General features: G+C 38.0%; 1 protein-coding gene across 4 annotated transcripts in view; it reads right to left on the reverse strand.

Moving 5' to 3' along the window:
• The window catches only part of EPHA3 (EPH receptor A3), a 237,752-nt gene that overhangs the window by 151,181 nt on the left and 64,953 nt on the right, over positions 1-21,618 (reverse strand). For all 4 annotated transcript variants that reach the window (XM_084511168.1, XM_084511166.1, XM_084511165.1 and 1 more), the window contains one exon: positions 1,037-1,697. In XM_084511168.1, the coding sequence (XP_084367294.1) occupies positions 1,037-1,631 (595 nt within the window). In that variant the 5' untranslated portion in view covers positions 1,632-1,697. The remainder of the gene's footprint in view (positions 1-1,036; positions 1,698-21,618) is intronic.

The raw sequence follows: 21,618 nt of genomic DNA on the forward strand, positions 1-21,618 counted from the left end.
TCATTTTTCCTAATATCTGTAACTAACTGCATACATAAAAGCTCAGCTCCCCTGTTTATTCACTGAGGACAAAAACAATTTAACATCTACTGAAAAGCAAAACTAAGTAAAAGACACTCATACGCTCCTCCAAATCCAGGCAAGACACCATGATTAAAGGAACAGGTTTCTCAAGTACTGTGGCTATGCCTACTCTTGTTTGGTGAGCTCCTAGTAGCCCCCTAAGACTTGCATGTTAACTTTCATTTATTTGCTTAACTAAAGACAATTTTAACCAAGCCAGCACCCTTTCAGGCACTCTGCAAAAAGCTATTAAAAACTCAAGCGTCATAAGATCCAAATTATGCTCTTCGAAAAAGCAAAATGTAGACCAATGTTTTGATTAATACTGAAGTTACATAAATATTCTATGCATTCTGATATCGTTACAGAAAACATTTATGGGAAAAAAACAACATCTCTGGTGTAAGTCTGTTCTTGGGAGCATTCACATAACCACAGTTTGCGGAAAACAAAGGCCTGCAAAAAATGATTTTGAGTTAAATGCAGGAGCCTTAATGAAAATACAATTTTGAAATTCAAACATTTTTCCAAATATACCTGCATTTAGGGACTACACTGCCTGAAATAATGCTATTTTTGATGACCAACTCCAACTAATCAATGCAGCTCAGCAGCAGATACCAACTACTTATACACCAACACAAAGTTAGAAAAAAATCACACAAATATTTTGATATAACACATTTGGGACAAGTTTAACCTACTGAAAGGAAACCCAAGAGTGGTAGAGAGATACTGTATTTGCTACATACTGTATTAACTAAAAATCAATTTTTCAACCTTGTCAAATATTTTAAAATCAAATTACATTACTTACAGAGATCAAATAAACCCCATTTTCACGGCAATTTTATGGACTAATTTATTTCTCTCAAGAATTTGCAGGAAATTAACATGACCCAATACATAGAGTAGGGACATAAAGTGAAAGCCCTGTTAATAATCGAACTGTGAACATCGAGTGCATCGTTACCTTGGCAGGCAAAGCCTCTTTCTTCATAGCCAGCATTACACAAGCACTTCCCTATGGGCACTAGCCATTCTCCTTCTGTACTGCAGTACATCTTGGGCGGCTCTTCCTCCTTGGAATGGTTGACACAAGAACCCCGCACCTCCACCAGTGACTGGGAGTCCATGGGAACTGTATCTGGAAACACGGCGAGGTTCTTGACAGTGAAAGGGCACTTTTTGAAGTACACTCGCACCGAGACTAAGGCAACACATGCACCTACATCTTGAAAAGCCAAGTAAAAGCCTTTCCTGCTAACAGGCCCCACCTCACGGACTTCTGTATTCAGCTTGAGAATTCGGTCCCCAAGATCCATTTGGGTGAAGCTCTCATCAGCCGCAATGGTGTCGATCTTTGTAAACTGATGTTCTCTGAACTTTACTGAATGGTCGTCGTCAGATTCCATGTAATACAGATTGAAAGTCTCTTTGCAAGTGCCCAGAACTAGAGGAATACTATTGCAGTCCCTCAAGGTAAACTTGAGTTCCACATATATCTTCTGAGCTGAGTTGCGTGGAATCCAGTTTGTTCGCAGCCAATTGTTTTGACTGTGATCCATAACATTGCACACCTGGTAAGTTCTGATTGGAGTATAATGCTCATCAACACCACTGATCTCTTCCCACTGGAAGAAACAAAAAAAACAGGAAAAAAAGGAAATATCTTAAGATTAATGAGCATACTAATAAAAATTCCATTTAGAGACAGAAGTTGTGAAAAAGCAATTCCAAACAGGTCTGATACCACTTTGGACATTACTATAAAATAGTCAGTAAAGTCTGGCCCACCTTGCACTTACTATTTTTCTCTTAAAACATGTAAACATCTTAAATGAACATAGAATTCACTCGTAAGAAATCAGTTTTTACCAAGTTATTCCAAGGTGGCATGAAAGGTATGACAGCTGTTTTGCACTTACTGAAAACTGGTTTCTTAAACTAATGGTACATGTTTACTATGCAATGCTTTTGATTGTGATCCCGATGTGTCTTTTCTACAACCACACTCACTTCAAACAGAAGGGGGTCCTCTCTAGAACACCACATTTACACTGCTAGAATCAAGTTGTACCTCAAAGACTCAAACAAGACTCAGAGTAGAGACATAAAAAAAAAAAAAAAAGCCACTGGCTCCTGCTGAAATTCCACATAAAATAAAATTTTACATGCTTTAAATTTCCTCAAAGCGCGACAGTTGATTTTGCTCAAGATATATGTCTTCAAAACAAGTAGTCCAATTTAGCTCACTTTCCAGATTTACTAAAATTTACTATCAACTTAGTATCTCAGTTACTAAATTCTTGCGTATACTCTATAGGATATAATGCTAAAATAGATTTTGAAGAATATGTTGTCATTGTTTGGTTTGGAGGTGACAAATGTACTTGACCCAGATACTTGACCCAAGAAAGGGTTTCCTATTTGTTAATGACTCATGGGCCAATCTCACCTGGATTCTGAAGTCACTTACAGGACAAGAATATTTGCCATTCACAGTAAAAAAAAGAAATCCTATAGGGATACTTAAAAGTAAATATTTACCATTAAGGCATTCACCATACACCACTGAGTGAATTCATATGCATCTTCCTTTGCTTTTTCCCCAAATGGATGACTATGACCACTTGTTTGTTTGTTTTGTTTTCCAGGTCACAATTTTTCAACTTTTATCCACACAAAACCAGCAGCTGTTCTATATTCTGAGTCTTATAATACAAAATGAAGAAGCCTGACCACTAGAACTAAAATAATCCTTGCCATGAACATCACCTGTTCATTACAAGATTACACCATCGTTTAGGTCAAAAGGGACCCCCATCCACCCCAACTCCCTGCTCAAGCAGGATTAGCCAGAGCAGGTTGCTTAGGATCGTGTCCATTCAGGTTTTTGACCATCTCCAGGGTTGGGTACTCCACAACTTCTCTGGGCAGCCTGCACCAGTGTTCAGTTGTGTTCGGAGTACAAAAGCTTTTGCTTGTGTTTAAATTTCAGTTTGTACCCACTTCCTCTTGGCCTTCCACTGGGCACCAGAGCAAAGTTTGTTTCCATACTCTTCATGCACTGCTATCAGGTATTTGTACACACTGTAAAGATTCCCCTGAGCCTCCTCATCATTTTTCCTATGCTTCAAACTTAATTACAAAACAAAAAAGGCCAACTCCTATCATGATAATGAAGTGTATCCTAATAGAGCATATGCTAGCACAGCAGCTACAGAAATCCCTGTTTCCCTGTCACCCACAAACATAGCCTTTGCAAGATTTTATATATATATGTGTGTATATGTATGTATATAAAAACACCCACAAACGCTGTCCCACAGCAGTGACCAGATGCAGTGCACCTGGGGAGCAGTAGAGCATAAAACAGAGCTACTGCATGGTACAAGTACAGGAGTACAAGTGAAGTAGATTGAAATAAGCATGTTACAAAAAATCACTGCCACCCTCAGAGAATAGAGAAAAAGAAAAATTTCTTCCAGGAAAGCATTTTCTCTCAAAAATCAAGTCACGTCGATGCTATATTGAAGATCCCAGTCCAAGAATTTCTCATTTTACATAAGCACCTTTTGCTCAAGTGTCTTCAAATCCTGCAGAGAAAACACTGGAAAAGGATTATTCCCACTTAGCAGACAATGCAGCTGAGGTGTAGAAACAGTAAGTGCCTTTATAGAGTCTTTGCTTTGCAAGACACATATTCCAGCCTCCTCCCCTCTCTCTCTCACACATGGAAGAAGGGAAGAGAGAAAGAGAGAGGGGGGGCAGCGAGAGGGAGAAACAGGAGTTGGCTGTATCACAGTAACATCTGAGAATACTCAGTCCCAACCCACTGACGCAGGGAAGTTTTGGTATGACTAAGAGCTGCTCTGCACAATGAAATTGTCCACACACCACTGACAATCTGATTTTAAATCATGTTATTAAACCAGTAGATAAAAGCAGTGTAAATACTCTTCCTTTAATTGAAACTAAGTTTATTTTAGTTCATTTTAAGGAACTGACTATACACAAGTTTTATCTCTTCCTGCCTGCTTCAGCAGAGCTAAAATCAACGTCTTTGCATATGCACGTGGCAGCCGAAAGCTGCAGCAAGCCATGCCACACTGCTCTGCCAGAGAGTTAGCAGTCCTGGGGCTTTGGGAGCCAAGGCTACTGCACCAGAGCCCGTGGCCACCAGAGAACTGGGTGTCCCACGGCAGCCCATCGTACAAGGACCTGCCCCCACCTGCATGAGAGGCAGCTAGACCCTTGCTCCCAGACTCAGCTCCCAAAACTTACCAGAGTACCTTCCTCTGATATCCATCCTTGTACTAGTAGTGTCCCTGAGCCAACAGGCTCTGTGCAACAAGCCATTCAGGTGCCATCATTGCCTCCCAGGAAGCTGGATATACCTACTTAACTACAGGTCTTATCTGCACAAATAAAAATTCAAAAATTCAACTACTAGATGAAACTTGGCAAGATTATGAAACAGCATGTTATTGATGTTTAAAGCAGCTCACAGTGATCCGTAAGTGATCTACTTATTATCTCTTCCATAATATTTCTGATCAGTTCAATGTATTTTACACATCCAGTGGGATATAGAAACAAAATCAGGAACTTGCAGCATTTAAAGCATCTCTACAGCAGATGTTATTTTTCTGCACAAATCTCACTAATTTTTATTCATAACTTTCTTATCAGGCATGCCTACACGGGGAACTGAATTGCATGATAAAGGTAGCACCACATCTATGTTCTTCACCTACAAGTCCCAACGAGCAGTTATCACTTCATTAATTTGTAATGAAGACAGAATTGCTGGGCAACAATTGCCACCATGTCATTACCACTTGCATAAATAAGACTTGAAATCTATCATTTAATTCTCAAGTACTGCTAAACGGAAGGCACACTTGACCAAAATATTGTCACAAATCTATCAAGATTGCAGCTAATGCTTTTGAAAGAGCTAAGGTGAAAAGTAAGTCAGTGAAACTACAGAAATTGTTTCCAAATCAGAACGTTTATCAGATTCACGTAGGTTGATGACTTTGATAATTCTGGTAATGAAACTAAAGAAACAAGCAGTTTTTTTTTTTTTTTTTTTTTTTTTACCTTGTTCATACATAACAACTTTTCCCAGTAAGCTATCATAATGCCATCCCCAAGTGATTTTAATTCTAAACAGACTATGAGGCTTAACTGCTCTTCATGACCTTTTTTTGGATACTACCAACGGCAGCAAACAAGAGACTGCTTTCACCAGTAGAAAAAAAATCATATATATGATATTTATATTATATATGCGAGATATATATATCATATTATATATATGATATTCCCAATAAATTCCCAGTAACTTGTATGCTCAAGTCACACTGACTGACAAAGTTGGGGCAGAATGGATTTTTATTTCTGGAACAGATATATTGCAGCAAATATATATATTTTTGTTTGTTTGTTTGTGTGTGTGTCTGTGTTTTGTTTTGTTAGTTTTTTGTTGTTTTTTTTTCCTCTTCTCATTCACTTTTCTTTACTAAAGGGAATGTGGAGAAGTGGCTGTAGTGCATTTCCTAGGATTCCACAGTAAAACATTACTTGTAAATATAGGAACCTCAGGCACAAGTCCTCAATTCTTTCACTCCTCCTATGGCATACTTCAGTTTTTGTGGCCTTTACCCTTTATTATCAAAAATCTTAAGTTTAGATTAAGAAACTGAGGGCTATTATGTGTTTTACAATTCAATTCATATGCCACTGCATGATTCCAATGAATTAAATCCTATCTTTCAGATCCTCATTGCTATAAATGACTATAAAACTCCCAAAAATGGTGTTTGAACATTTTTCAAGGCACCAACAGAATTCAGGCACCTATCTTCTCCCTGAGACTCCATTGATGTTCCCAGGCAACAGTCTAACAATATCTATCTACAATTTTATTTTACACCCAGAAATTTGGTATGATGTTATATTTGGTAAGATTGACAAGCACCATTTAGATACGTCCAACTGTTGTTAAACATAAAAAGTAATTCTGATTGTGGCTGGATTGGATGTACCTTGAACTACACAACCACTGCGTGCTCTAGAATACAGGTTGGGGGAACATTGCTGAGAAATCAGAACAAACGTGGTAACCTGGTGAAATGATTTCAAAACCTCAAAAAAAAAAAAAATCTTCATGTGCTAAGGTGCCTCAGCTTTACTAAAAAGATCAGTCAAACCATTGTTTGTTTCTAAACGAATAAAACACGTGATATTTTTCTTGTCAGTGAAAATGCTTTTTTGCTATCTACGAGGTGTTCACGTAAGCCACCATTCAAACCCCTCCCCAAATCTTTTTTTGCTCAAATACTGAAAACTGACCCTGCTCTCATTTGCTGGCTCTTAGCATTCAGTACGATTTCTCAGCCAGCAAAAACACCATCTTTATTACACTTTGCTCAGCTATGACAGAAAAGTATGCCTTCCCGTGTACACACACTTTCTGCCTTCTGCTACTCATTCAAGCAATTCCCTCTCCAAACAAAAACATTACGATAGGAATCTCACGTTTCAGATAGTCAATGCATCCAACTTATTAACATTCCACTGACAAAATACCCACTAGCTCCTAATATCTTTTCTTATTTCTGCCTTTGGTTGCCAGGCAGTTACAATACAAAGAGGTAAACAAGCACGAAGCCTGGTATCCTACACATCTACGGCTCATGCTTGGCCTCCAGCATGGATTCTGGTGTTTAACAAAAGATGAGTGCGAACAGAAGCCTTCCTGATTGGGAGAATTAATGCACTTGCTTTCACTCTCTCCCTCTCTGTCCCCCCTCCCATTGCTTATTTTCATAAATCTTGTAGGAACTTCAGTCTCCAGAGACCTCAGCTCCACTGTGAAACTCTGTGAAAATTCCCCTCTGGGTTCAAAATCCACTACATGGCATCATCTTCTTCCCTATATATACACACAAGTGCATGTGTCTCTGTGTAGTTCCATCTCCTTCAGACATCATGCTAAAAAGAAGGCAGATATGGCCCACAGTGCTTAAAACAGTAAGATTAGTGTAGACCCTATTTATTTCTATTAAAAAAAATAAAAAGTAAAAATCTGTATTTGCAAGCAGAGAATCAAAATGGTCAGTTCTGAGCTGAAGTTAGACATACGAGGGCTTCATGAAGTACTTGGAGCGCTGAAATATTCCAAAGCTGCATTAAAGTTCAATTACATCAAATACTCACATCACTGACCAGCAAACATTTGAGACATGACACTATATCATACTAATATTGTTTGGAATTAGCGTTTGCCTCAGTGAGTTTACATTTACATTAAATTTACATGAAATTAATAATTTTGGACACAAGGACAGAAGTTACAGCTGACAATTCAGAAAAAGAGTCCTGATCATGAGCATAATGGAGATATTTCACACTAAAAAGTTATTTTCATTGAAACTAAGAGATTTCCATCACAAAGAAGTATTTGACTTTTTTTTTTTTTTTCCCATGAAATCATTAAAAAGATCGGATCCTAGAAATTATATTTAACATCTATACATTCAAAAGAAGTTCATTTTCTTGTCTTGGAAAATGGAAGTGCTACCAATAAATATATTCCTAACCAAACAAATTCAATGCCTATTACACCTTTTCAAGTTGATATTACAAGAAAATTGTTTCATGTATTTGTCACTGGAACAGTTAAGGATGCTTCAGCATTACACAGTGCTCTGTTATTTATCTTAAGTGTGGGAAATTAATCCTCACTGACATAAATCTTTCATTCACTTGTTTGTCTGTGCTTGACACTTGCCCAAGAATCCATAATCCTGCTTTCAAGGAACATGGGCAATTAACTTTACTAAGAGCATGAGCACAGCCTGAGTTGAAATGCTCAAATAAAACCTCAAGTATATCTTGTGAAAGATGACTTCTGATAAGCAAGACTTTCAGAGAAGACTAAAAACTGAAGAAATACTTCTGTTGGGAAAAAAAGAACAGCAAATCTTTAAGCCCAGCCATTACCATCGTAGACATCTGTATCTTTAGAAAAGACCCCAAAAGATCTACAAGTCATTTTCTGACAACTTTCTGCTTCTTACCTTAATTAAGTGAAAAGATAATTCATGATAAGTATGAAATGTCTGACATATTCTATATCATGACAACATAAAGGGCAAGATGAAAGGCCTCAGGCATGGGAATATTCACCACTCATCTAATTTTTTTAAAAAACATGCTTTAAGAGTTTTACCTAAAAATCTTTCAATATGATAAAAAGCAATTATACCATGATATATGCATAAATTAAATATGATTAATTATATATACATGTAATTAATATGTGTATTGGAGTCTAACACACTTTACTGCACATTATCCAGCATTCCAAACAGGTGGGCCTAATGAAGCACACATTTGGGAAATGGGTATCAGGATTTAAGACAAGACAAATAACTGATGCCTCTTTTCTTTCGCTACTTAGTTACTTTAATACTTCGATCTACAGCATTGTTTTTTTGTTTGTTTTTGATTTTTTTTTCAGCGATACTCCATAAATCCAGAATTACATTCTGTGAAATAATTAGATCTAAACGAAAAATGGAACCTTCCCAAAATGCTATATAAAAGTTGAACTGAATAGTAACAGGAAGTAAGAGCTCTGAAAGCCTGTGCTTAACAAAAACCCTGTGATGACCATATCAGAGAAGAATGCAGTCCAGACCAGCTCATCAGTATGAAAGGCTGTCCTCATAACACCACCCAAGGCATTGATACAAACCTCACAAATACCAGTCAGCTGAGATCAGAGGATAGATAATGATCAGCTTTGGGAGTTTAATAAATCTGGGAAGGACCAGAGTAATTTTCTTGAATGTTTAGCATTCAAAATAAATGAAATTACCTGCTGGCACTGAGATTCCTCCAGCTTCTTTTAGTTTTATCTAAGTTACAAATGAAGAAGAGGAAGTTGCATTGCAAGACATTTCCAGTTAAGTGAAATTATTGCCAATACATAAATCTAAGACACAGATTTGATACACTTTTGCCTAGTGCTTTTTTAACAATCTATCGCATTACATACCTGTTAGTCATACCTGTTAAATGAAAAAGCTTCACTGGGGTACTACAAAAAATCTAAGGTTGAAAGAAAGTTGTATTGGTATAAAATTACATGCAATGATATTTGGTCTAAGGTCAACCTAGTATTCCCATGGTATTCCCTAGTAGTCCCTAGTATTCTCCCTTTCTGTTCAGTTATCCACTATTCTTCACATTTACAGGAACAGAGGAAACACAGGAGATTTTCTTCATAGCTTCAAACTAAGTTAGGTTTTCCTTATAACTAAGCAAAACAGTTTCAGAATTACCACAAATTCTAAGAAATCTTGATTTCTTGTCTGATGAGAGATCAGGTGAAATGAGAAACTCATTAACAGCATCCAGGCACTCAGTTTTGACCAAACTGAGGTAAAGCATTTTGACTTACGAAGCATAGCTTCAGATTTACCTCCATAGAAATAAGTCTAATGGAAAACTCTTAGAAAACTTTTTGAACTTTGTCTGTTTTGCTTTTTTCACCTCCCCCCTCCTCCCATCCCCCACTAGTATAAGCTCTTCACCAAATCATAGAATCACAGAATGGTTTGGGTTAGAAGGGACCTTAAAAGGCGAAGTTGGAAGGGGACCCCCCTCAATGGGCAGGGACACCTCCCACCAGACCAGGTTACCCAAAGCCCCATCCAGCCTGGCCTTGAACACCTCCAAGGATGAGGCATCTATAGCTTCTCTGGGCAACCTGTACCAGTGCCTCACCACCCTCTGAGCGAATAATCATTTAACATCTCATCTAAATCTCTTCTCTTTTAGTTTAAAGACATTATTCCTCATCCTTTTACTATACTCCCTGACAAAGAGTCCCTCCCCAGCTTTCCTGTATGCCCCCTTTAGGTATTAAAATAATTTATTAGTTTCAATAATAACAAGTTTCAATGTTATTAAATCAAACAAAACAACACAAGAACAACAACAAATAAAACAACCCAAGCTTTATGAAATAAAATGAATGTCATGTTTGTTCATCTCATAACAATGCCGAGCAATGTTGAGCAGCCTGCAGATATGTTACAACGGTTTCAAACAACACTTGCATTTTAGAGGAATGTCAAGAGAACAAAGACGCTTACCCCCCTTCCTTCCCCTGGTATTATTCCCCTATTCTTTTCTATCCTCCACACAACCCCCACAAATAGTACACACAATCCAAATATTTGAACGCATCTCACAAGACTGGTGGTTGACCAGATAAGGGACTGGAAACCAACAGTATCCCAGGAGGTGATAAGATACAAAGGAAGGTGGAAAGGACCAGAGCTTCTTCCCTCTACCTCCTGCAGTTGCACCATCCTCTGCTATCTACAGCACAATATACACTGCCACAGTGTCAGAATGTCTTCCAGTGTAAATAAACCTCATTTCTCGAAGGCACAACAAACGTGCATAATTAAATACAAATCCTGACCCTCTTCCTCTCTCAGCTGGTAAATGAAAGCATCTTACTAACAACAAAAAAGGTGTTGGATGCACTCACGTCTCCTAGTCGTCTCCTAGGTTTTTTTTTTTTTGTTTTTTTTTTTTGGTTTAGTTCTTCTGTGAAGTAACATAAACATTAAAAATAGGGCTAAAAAACAGTGCAACTGTAGTTGTAGGTGCTAAGCACATATTAACATCCAGTATTTGAAAAAGCAAGGGTGTACACCTCATCATGGCAATACTAGACTAATAATTGAACTGCAGAAAGAAGAGTGGAGTTATCTTTTTCTCCTCCCCATCTCTAATTGCTAGACAGCTGAGTACCTGATCATCAAACTTGCAAGGACAGCTGATTCTCACCCTTCTGCAAGCAAAATTCCCGGAATCATAGGGAGGTAAAAAGGTCACTGCAATGAGGAAAACACCTGACTTCAACTTTCTACCAGACATCTGAACACAGCATTCAAGTGCCAGTTCACAGCTTGGACAAGCAAAACACTTACAGCTTTATTTTCTCAAGGCTGCATGTCTTCTTGAGAAACAGATTTCAGTCTAATTTATCTTGCAGGTTAAAAAGATTTGCTGAGTTCCCCACACCACAGTCCCCATGGCTGAAATCTGTACTAAACTACCAGTCACAGAGAAGTGCCTTTCATCCACGAGCATTGTACAAACTAAGGAAGATCCACCCTTCAAGCATAGCTGTTTCAGAGATGGAAATAGACAGCTGTTTAGTACAATGGGCATTTCAGCAAGCAGAATTTAATGCCAGATGGAATTTACCCAAGGCTGTGGGTACATGGCAATCTGGTAAAAAACTGTCTTAAATACAAGTAGAGATGATTTTACACTTCATATCAGACATAATGCTTCCAGTTATACAGCTCACAACAAGCTCCTGTTATTAATTACAAATATTATGCGTGAAATCATTGAGTCCTCCAACATTACCCCCTGCTTCACCTAAAGCACTACCTGTGATGTTGCCAGACATGTACTGATGACAAACACATACAAAGAACTGACCACGGCAAAGTGATTCAAGAACAGAAAGAAGCCAGTTCTTCTCCAAACTAGTATTTGCTGTATTTGCAGTATTTGCTGGCTAGGTAAACCCAAAGACAGCCTACACCCACACTTACATCTCAGTTTCCTAATATGTACAATAGGAACAAAATCATTCGAAATATTTGAAATAATTCTTGAAATTATTTTAAGAAATAATTTCAAAATAATGCTTGAAAATTCAAAATAATTCTCGCAATCCTATCTGAAATAATTCTTGAAAGATCTTTAAATCTTAAACAATCTAATTGTTGTTTAACCACATTTTAGATTAAGCTGTAATTCCACTGAAGAAGAGCTCATTACAGTACAATCAGTGACTAAATTTGTTACTATTTTAGTTATCACCTAGTCTATAATAAGAGAGTGATCATGCCCATATATATATTTATTTTTTTATTTATCGAGACAGACACATAAAAACACATTAGCACATGGTTTCAGAAGCAGCAGCAAGCAGGAATTTCGAAGCATGAAACCACTACTTAAATAGGAAAACACCACAGCAATAGAAAAAGTGAAAAGCATGTGTGCCACAGGAACATCTAAAAATTTACGTCTGAAAAAAAACTCTGCAGTTTGTTGCTATGTATCTTGCTGGCAAATACAAAAACACTAAAGTATTTACATCAGAATGCACAAAACAGGTGCATAATCTATCATTTCTTTGGTACAGCCAGTCTTTCAAAACAAAGTATTTTTACACAATGGCATTTCCTAGAGAAATCCCAAACCACTCCATGCTTTCCTATTGTCATTAACACAGCACTGAATGTACAGTGAAATTCAGTAGTGTTGTGCTTAATGTAACTGTAAAAAGCACCAGCTGGCTGTATTAGGAATGGCATTCTTCCAGGTCTCAAATGTCTTATTTATATACAATGGAATTCTGCCAGCTGTTTAATATTTAGGGCTAATAAATATAATTGGCAGTACTACTGCACAAGGAGAAGTAACAAATACACACCAAAACTACTTCTCAACAGAAAATCTGATTTGTTCTTCGACAATTAAACAAAAGATGGATGCAGAGTTCTGAGAAAATTTTACATAGCTTATTTTAATTCTTTTTCTTTAATCCAAACAGTATTTGCTTGTTTTCTAAAATGCCAAACTGAACAGAAAAAACTGCCAGGCATATTGATGCCAGCTGCTCTGAGATCAACAGAGCCTTCAACCAGGGTTTTCCACAGACCATGAATAAAGAGAAATTGGCAAGGATGGTGTGCTGAGATGGAAAGAGAGGAGACAGGGCAAGTTTCCAGGGGGCTATTTGCTGTTCATCCCACAGAAAGCAGTGGATCATCCCAGAAGACTGGGACAACACCAGCCAGCCCAGAAGTTATACACGATCCTGCAAGCCCTTGCTTGAGTTTAGGCATCCAAGATGCAAAGGTAGCAGAGCTGCCCTATGTACAGGCCCTAGAATTGTGCTTGGTATTAACAAATTTCTAACAGATGTGATATTGGTGAGGGCACCTTGTCACTGCTTGAGTGACAGTGTAGTAGATGACCACTGGGTGTAGCAGTCTTCCCCCACATCAAGGGGGTCACTGAGCTGAAGGAGCTGGGCCCCTTTTTGCAGGCAGTCCCACAGGCTCTGCAGCCTCCACCAAGGCAAGTGCCCCCAAGCTGGCAACGAAAGGCAAGTACCGTGACTTCTTCTGTAAGGCTTTGGTTGCCTTGAAACTTTCTCCGACTCCTTGGCACGACCTAGATGGAGAACTAATCTAGAAATGGGGGAGCTTAATTTGCGTGAGTGAAGTACAGTTAATGTTTCATAAATTCATGCGAGAGAACAATTTAATCTAAAAAATCAAACAACTTCCATGACAGATGGAGCCCACAGTCAATTCCATAAAAGGCTGCCTAGTGTAATTATCATCAGTTAGAGGTATTTGTTTTGCCTTGTTTCTTTAACTTAGTTCACATGGCAATGCTCTTTTCTGACATAGCTCAGCTAAGCTGAGTTGCACACTCATACACCTCCATGTTCTCATCATACCTTAACAACTTCAGGAATCATTCTTTCCATTAGTTGTTTAGCACTTTCATTTAAAACTACATTCTTAAATTACTTAAACTACAAGGTTCGCTATCATGTCTACCAGTAGAAAAATGTTTAAGAGGCATACACTGATGTCATCCACTCAACATCCAGTTCTTCAGCTCAGCTGGTGTGAACAGCTCGGGCAGCCTGTTGCCTAGATGCCTGCTCTCACACTGATCTTCACTCAGTGTCTAAGACTACCCTTCCAACATCCCTGCCACATATTTTAGCTGTGGCAAAATCCACGACCTATACATGCTCCCTTCCCTTCGCAGTATGGTGAGTTCTCCCCTTCAGCCTCTTGTCTCAGGTACTGAGGATGTATCGTATTCAGAACCAGCACTCTTGCCTGCAGAGAGAGGCTTTGGTTCTGGTACCCACAGGATTTCATGGAAGGACTCACCTCCCTGTGTCAGCTTATGAGCAGCTAGTCAAAACTGTTACAACAGGTTAACGGAAGTCAATCGGCAGCTCTGCTGTTCACAAAGTATGTGTCACCCTACTGTGATCACCGTACAATAGGTCAACAAAACTCAACATTTTTCCACCTAAGACTGCCTTTTTCCTCTTGTAGAAGGCAACACATGAACACAAAACCCTCTTTTCTTACAGGAAACAATGTCTGAAATCCTGTCTCTGCCACCATGCCTTCCCTTTAATGGGGATAAGCCAAAAGCAGATGCAAGATGCACCTGAAAAGCACTGATGTGGTTTCCTCCAATTCCTTGCTTGGAGAGCACTGCAAAAAATGGCAAAAAAATAATAAAAAATAGCAAAGGTATTACTTTTTAAATCTAACTATCACATCAGGTCTTGAAAGTTAAGCACGCTCTGAAATCATACAAGAGTCATTAGGCTTAAAATGCTAAGTAAGTAAAAAGTACCTCTAAAAAGGTTATTATTCTTTTGTCAACTGCTGGGTCAAAAGAGTAATGATAATTATTGCATTTTTACTGTAATTCTATGGAAATTAATTTTCTCACCACGCAATTAGGAAAAGTTAGTGCTGTGTGCGTATTTCCATAGTTATTTTAATTGAAAAATGTTTAATACAGAAACTCATAACTTGACATTTCATATTTTCCAAAGATAAATTTGCTTCAGTTCAACAAGAAGAAAGTAATTAGACTGGGAATTCTGGAGATAGTCCAGATATCTTCTCAACCTCTGGCTAAGTTGCTCTTAATTTCTCAAGGCTCTGAAACATTATTAAACAATTACTTTTCATATGTCAAGCTAGGGATGAAAGAGGGACTCATGCCTAATTTAATATGAGAAATAAACAGAAGTATCTCAACCAGGATTTTAACCAAAGACTCTTGAGGAGCTACAGCATCAGTTCATCTTCATAGTTCTACACTAGAGTGGTGAAGTTGAAGATGTGACGTTTTCTAAAATGTTTTGGTTCATTATTCGATAAACTGTACACATTGGGAACTGCAAAAAAAAATGTGTCAGAGGAATATGTAGTTTTGCATGTAGGAAAAAAACACTTAACCATATTTTAGGGGAAGCCTCACAAAGATTCTCAAACCCAAATCTCATTACATAGGTATATTTACATACATGCTGTGTGGGAGGTTGACAGACATCAGCAACAACACAAACTCCTGACCTATAATTCTATTAACAAAATTCCTCCATAAGGCCATGTATATAAATATGCGGCTTATATTTCATTTTTGAGCTTGCAATGGTATAGTGGAACGTGATACACTTTAAGACATACACTTCACTAATCATTATCATTACTATCAATACCTTACTGCAGAGATGAAATATGATATGGAGAATTACCCTAAACCTAAACAGTGCTCATCAGCTGCAACGCTGAAAATATTTCTGTAATTTACTTTTATTTACTCAAGCTTCATTTCTTTGTCATAACTAGCTCAGATATAAACACACTCAACAGTGCACTGCAGTTTTTGCATTCAGATATTCAAATTGCTTCATTTCTAGGTTCTGTATAAGAGAAAAGTTAACCTTGCATCGGTCTCAGTAAGGGTCTGATTACATACTGTTACAGGCTCAAAATGAAAACAACTGCACACGGAACAGGTTTTGTTTTTGTTTTTACTCCCCTCTCCTACCCCCCAAAAAAATCCCACAGCACTAAACAAATGAAAGCCTGCTGGGAAGGCGTATCAATAAATGTGAGTGTGTTTGACTTTGTCCTCTGAATCTGTGATTGTGGAGGAAAAAAATCAGACAGGGATTTAACTGTTCTATTTATTTTGATGAATTGTGGCTCTAAAGGTTAAAGTTTACACAGAACCAGAATACAATGAAACCCTCTATTTACCCACGAGGTAGCCCCACAGTAGTAACCATATGGTCTTCCATATTGTCCTGACAATGACCTCAAAGCTAGTGGGGGAATCACCACTCAGAGGATAAGAGAGAATCTAACCTCCGTGCTATCTCATTCCCCTGGGCTCTTCCTGCCCAAAGGTCAGGAACTGAGTTCCTGTGTCAAATTATTTATGCTTCTGATAAAGAAGACTCAATCTCAGGACTCTGAGATAAGACCACCGCACATTTTCTATTTCAGTTGAGTCTTTGAAGTCCTATAAACCAGAAGATAAAACTTACATTTTAATATACTTGGTCAGAAAAGCTACCATATGTAGATAACTGTCTTTTCGATCTCTGGCTTTAGTCACTCGTTTCCCAGTGTCCATCTGAGCATGTTGAGAAAATGAAATTCAAAACCCTCACGTTTCTAACAGAGACCCTGAGCTGTCAGGAATCCTCATCACTGCTGGGACCAGAATTCTCTCGTTCAAGATAGATGGCATCTAGTGAGAAACCCATCACGGGAGAACACTTGGAATGTGCTACAAGCCACAGGAAACAGAAAAAATTCAGTATCACTACTGATTTATAACCCTTGAAATACAGCTAGTAACGCAGATTTACTGATATGCAATGAAGTTCAAAAGTGCATTTAATAGTTGATTCACATTCACATGTCCCAGAGCCAATGTCTCGTATCCCAAAATGTTGTCTAACTGGCAATACTTTGGGATATGAGAACTACAGCTTGGACCCTGTATGCCACTTAGAGTTTACAACAGCTGAAAAGGTGAGGGAGAAAGTAGGAGGAAGCTAATAAACTACCAAACAAAATTCCATTCTTCAGAGGATAACCAACAGAATTATTACCAATGAACCTCTGAGGTGCAATATCCAAAACTGAAAGGAGTCAGGAAAAAAATACAGCAGTTCCATAATGAAAATAGTGATTATCCCTCAAACAGCCTGAAAATACACCTTTGTTTGTCTCCATTTCATTTTGGCAGAAATTAAAAAACTCGTTAAAAGAAATAAATAAATCAGAATTTCCAACTAACAAAACACAACACATCTTCACAGAATCACAGAATCACAGAATTTTCTAGGTTGGAAGAGACCTCAAGATCATCGAGTCCAACCTCTGACCTAATGCTAACAGTCCCCACTAAACCATTTCCCTAAGCTCTACAATCTTTGAATTCATGCAACTATTTGATGCAGGTGATGCCAAATATATACCTTATACCCAGTAGTTTTAAAATGTATACATTAAAAAATTTGGAATACTAAAGTTTGCTAATTTTAAACACAATCTTACATCTCATACTAAATGAAAAACTGTTTACTGTAAGGACACTACACCTATTTTACTCCAGAAACAAGTATCCTTGAAACAGAAAAATCATTCTATCACCATTATGGATAAATCAGCAAATATTTACTTTAATATAAAATGCCAGTGAAATAATAAATAAATTATACTTTGCCTGTCCTGAACACAACTTATCCAAATTTAATTTTAATTCTTCATTCACGATATGCAGAGGTTTTAGAAAAAAAATAAGAAAACATTACTTATGTCTATTTACATGACAGTCTTAGAAAACAAGTATCACAAAATACAACAGTGTGGACAGAGAATCCAAGTAGCTAAAAATAAGATTTTTTTTTCCTTAAATAGTGGGGCAACATTTTTCATTATAAAGAACCCTTTCTATGGGTCTCCACACTATTTTGTGCTGCAATTTCTCTGTTATTAAAACATTTTTTTAACCCTATAAAAGAAAACTCAGTTTCTCATGAAAAGTGCTGGACTGACAAAAAAAAAGATAAAAGCCTATGCTCTATGAAACACAACAAGATGGCAAAAGCACAATGCAATTACGATTTATACTAACTTTCACATATGCAGGTTCCTGATTCAAGTATAAAACTGTATTTTTGTTCTGTTTCTCACTAACGAGTAGAGTAATTAGAAAAAAAAACACACTCTTTGTAACTCTCGATGGGGGTCACATACTGGTTTTAGGAAAGGTTTTACCTTATTTCCTATAGGTATAGGGGACAGACTGGAAAAGCAGACAAAGTAGTTAGGAAATGTTTGAAGGTTTTTGTAATCTTTGCAAAGAAACAAAAACTTCAAAATGCAGTGTAGGTGAGTAATTGGACAACACGTAACTGTGAGCCTTCCACAAGCTGAAATCTTCTCATTAAAAAAAAAACAACAGATTATATTTATGAATGATCCCAGTTTTTACAAGACATAAAAAAAAAAAAAAAAAAAAAAACTAAATACACAGAACTAATTGGAAATTGTTTGTACTGCGCTATCTCAAAAGACAGGGATATATTTTTTTAAGCAGAAAAAAAATACGTATTTCAAGAAAATATAAAGTAATGTTCACAAGAAAGGTAGCTGAAACTTAGATGTCTGTGAGGGTGAGAAAGGAAAGTGGGGACAAAAGCATGTCAGGCTTATGAACCTTAGCGACTGAAAGAGAAGGATGGTTTAAGTGACAAGAAATGAGAAAATCCTGCTTCAGTCAGAAAAGGGAAAAGAAAAAATGATAATCCAATACAAAAGCGAGTATGACTCAAGCAATTATGAACAAAGGAGGGAAGGAAAGCAAGTTGTAATTGAATTGAGGGAGAGATTTAGACACAAGCAAAGACTGAAAGTTGGGGGGAAAAAAAGCAGGCTATTCAGGCATTAAGGTGATAGTGCAAACAGAGGAACTACTCCCAGCCACTTGGAGGTGTGGAGAAGATGCAGAGGGACCACGTTTTGGATCAGCAAGCAGATATAACAAAGACCACAGAGAGAGGGTGGAGAAAATTCATGCAGCTTTCCAAAAGCCAGGAAGGCAACTTCAAACTAAACCTGAAGGCTGCGAAGGTTACACAATACAGAGGTGATACACTCATGTTCTTTGGAGCCAAACTGTAGTCTGACTACAGCAGACTGGACGCCCAGTCTGCTGTAAGAGCATGCAAATTCAGATAAAGAGCGTGCAAATTCAGATAAAAATGGAAACCTTGCAATTTTCAAGGTGAGGTGTTTTGGACATTCCTCCCCCCCCTCCCCCCCCCCCCCAGATGGTCAAACACAAATGTTCTAAGGCATAATTTTAAATTCACTTACTGCCAAGACACTGCCCTTCAGAAATAACTACTGCCTGACTAGTCCAACAGCAAGCTGACATGAAAATACAGCAAAATGCCTTGCCAAAACACTCTTCCATCTGATGTCTTTTTTTCTGTGAAGAGTACAGAAATGTGCATGTGACCTCTAACCACCACATGGAAAACTGATTTAACTTGCACAGTATACAGGTGAGATCATGGCTCTGTAACAGCTTAACTGCTGATCCTGCTCTGCCCTAGTCCCACCTTCTCTACTTCCTGAGCACTGAAGTGGCAATACAGCAAAGTGATACAGGGAGAAACCCACCTGAACCCACCCTGGTGAAAAGACACTGAAAGCAGACCAAAAAGAAATAAACAAGCCACAAGGCAGGCTGTATCAATGATCAAAAGTGACCAAAACACTGATTCTAAGGCTGGGGCTGGGAAACAGGGACAAGGAGTAGGGAGGACCTGAGCAACTACAGGCTGTTCAGCCTCCATGCCTGGCAAGGTGACAAAACTAATCCTGGGAACCAGCATTTCCAGGCATATGAAGGACAAGAAAGTCATCAGGAAGAGTCAATATGGATTCACCCACAGGAAATTGTTCTTGACCAGACTCATAAGTATCTACAATGAAATGACTGGCTTAGTAGATGAGAGGAGAGCAGAGGATATTGGACTGGTCTTCAGTAAGGCTTTCAATTCTTGTCTCCTCTTCATAGACAAGTTGTTGATGTATGGGCTGGATGAGCAGTGAAGTGGATTGCAAACTGGCTGAACGGCCAAGCCCAAAGGGTTTGTGGCACAAAGTCTGGTTGGAGGCCAGGATCCACTGCATGTGCATGCTCCAAGTAGGTTTGAATGAAACAAGACCACAGTTAACATCAACTCATCCACAGCTCTAGAAAACAGCATGCGAGTACATGCCCAGCTGTTCTCCCAATTAAGACAATTTGGTTGTTTATTGTATTTCTGTGGACATCGTTATATATGGGGTAACTGAAAGATGTAGAAGAGTCTTTAAAAAGACAAAATGAAGTATTTTACAAATACAAAGAAATGTTCCCTGCAGAACACCAGAGATGAAGATCAAACTCATGTCATCAATGCATACACAGACACCTGCTTTGACTGAGAAAAGTATAGTGACACAGGTTGAGACAGCCCTCTAACAAGGAGTAGGTGGCTACTCATTTGGGGGTGATGTAGCTGAGGACAGTATTTGAGAAATAAATACATAGTGTTTTTTTCTCTTTTAACTGAGGGAAGAGAAAGATGGTAACCAAGTCAGTTTGAAGGAGCTCCCCTCAGTAAAACAGAGGTGACAAGTTGAAAACGAGTCAGAACATAAGAGTAATGGTCATGTAAGAAGACTGCAAGCTAACGCATACCCTGTCATCACACGCTTCATTTTAGAACAGCTAGCTAGTTGTCTCACAGACAGCGCATGAAACTAAGAGCAATACTCAGCAGACCTCAGCCCTGCAGGATTCCTATCCAGCAAGTAAATCACTTCAAAAATCATGAGGAGACTGATGGTATTCCTTGCAGCTAAGACCAACCGCCCATCACCTGTGACACACGGTGTGCAGAGGTACACCTGAGGTGTACACGGTACACCTGTGCTGAAACAGTCCTTCGCATCAAACTTTGGAAGACCCTGCACACTATATACCTATACAAAAAAAATTAAATATATATATATATATCTTGCTGAGTTGTTGCAATTTGGAAAATGTATAATGGTAGAAAAGTAGTTTGAATTACCTTCCTCATACCAACCTTGGAAGAGAGCAGAGTATAAAACAAGCCACTAAAACTGCTGGCAGGAAAGCAGCCTACAACATTTTGGTTCAGGTTGTCTTCTCATAAATTAAGCATTATTTTCCCAAATCACTACTGAACCACGTGGGGATCACTTTCCCTTTACTACAGGTCTTCTCGAAGAGTAGCAGATCATGAAGAGACTGAAAGCATTTTTCCCCTTTAGTACATTATTTTTAGGTACTCAATATTTCTTTTGGCATATACCAATTGCTACTGTGCTTTACATCTTTTAACAGCTGGAATAACAACCAAACAGATCTCCTGCAATGAAAAATGTAAATTCACTATCCCAAAACTACTTTAAACACTCATTTCTAAATTTCAAAACAATCTTATTCTCCATTTATGAACTTCAATACATATATGTATAAAAACAGTGCCTTGCACAAATGACCTAAGATTCACATGATTACTCCTGTTTTACTCTCATAAAACATAGCATTAAATTAAAATAGAAGCTTTAGCTAGAATAAAAATAACTTACTACACAACAAATGGCAAGAGAAACTGAAATTTACACAATAACGAATACAGACAGATGGCTGTGGAAAAAAGAAATAACTGTAAGAAGCATCTACCCCATAAAATAAGTCATAAAGGAAAAAATAAAAAAAAAATAAAAAAATCTTGAACATTCCCAACAGTGAGATAATGGCACTTTT

This window comes from Aythya ferina, assembly GCF_964211825.1.
Source record: "Aythya ferina genome assembly, chromosome: 1".
In the NCBI taxonomy this organism is placed as follows: domain Eukaryota; kingdom Metazoa; phylum Chordata; class Aves; order Anseriformes; family Anatidae; genus Aythya; species Aythya ferina.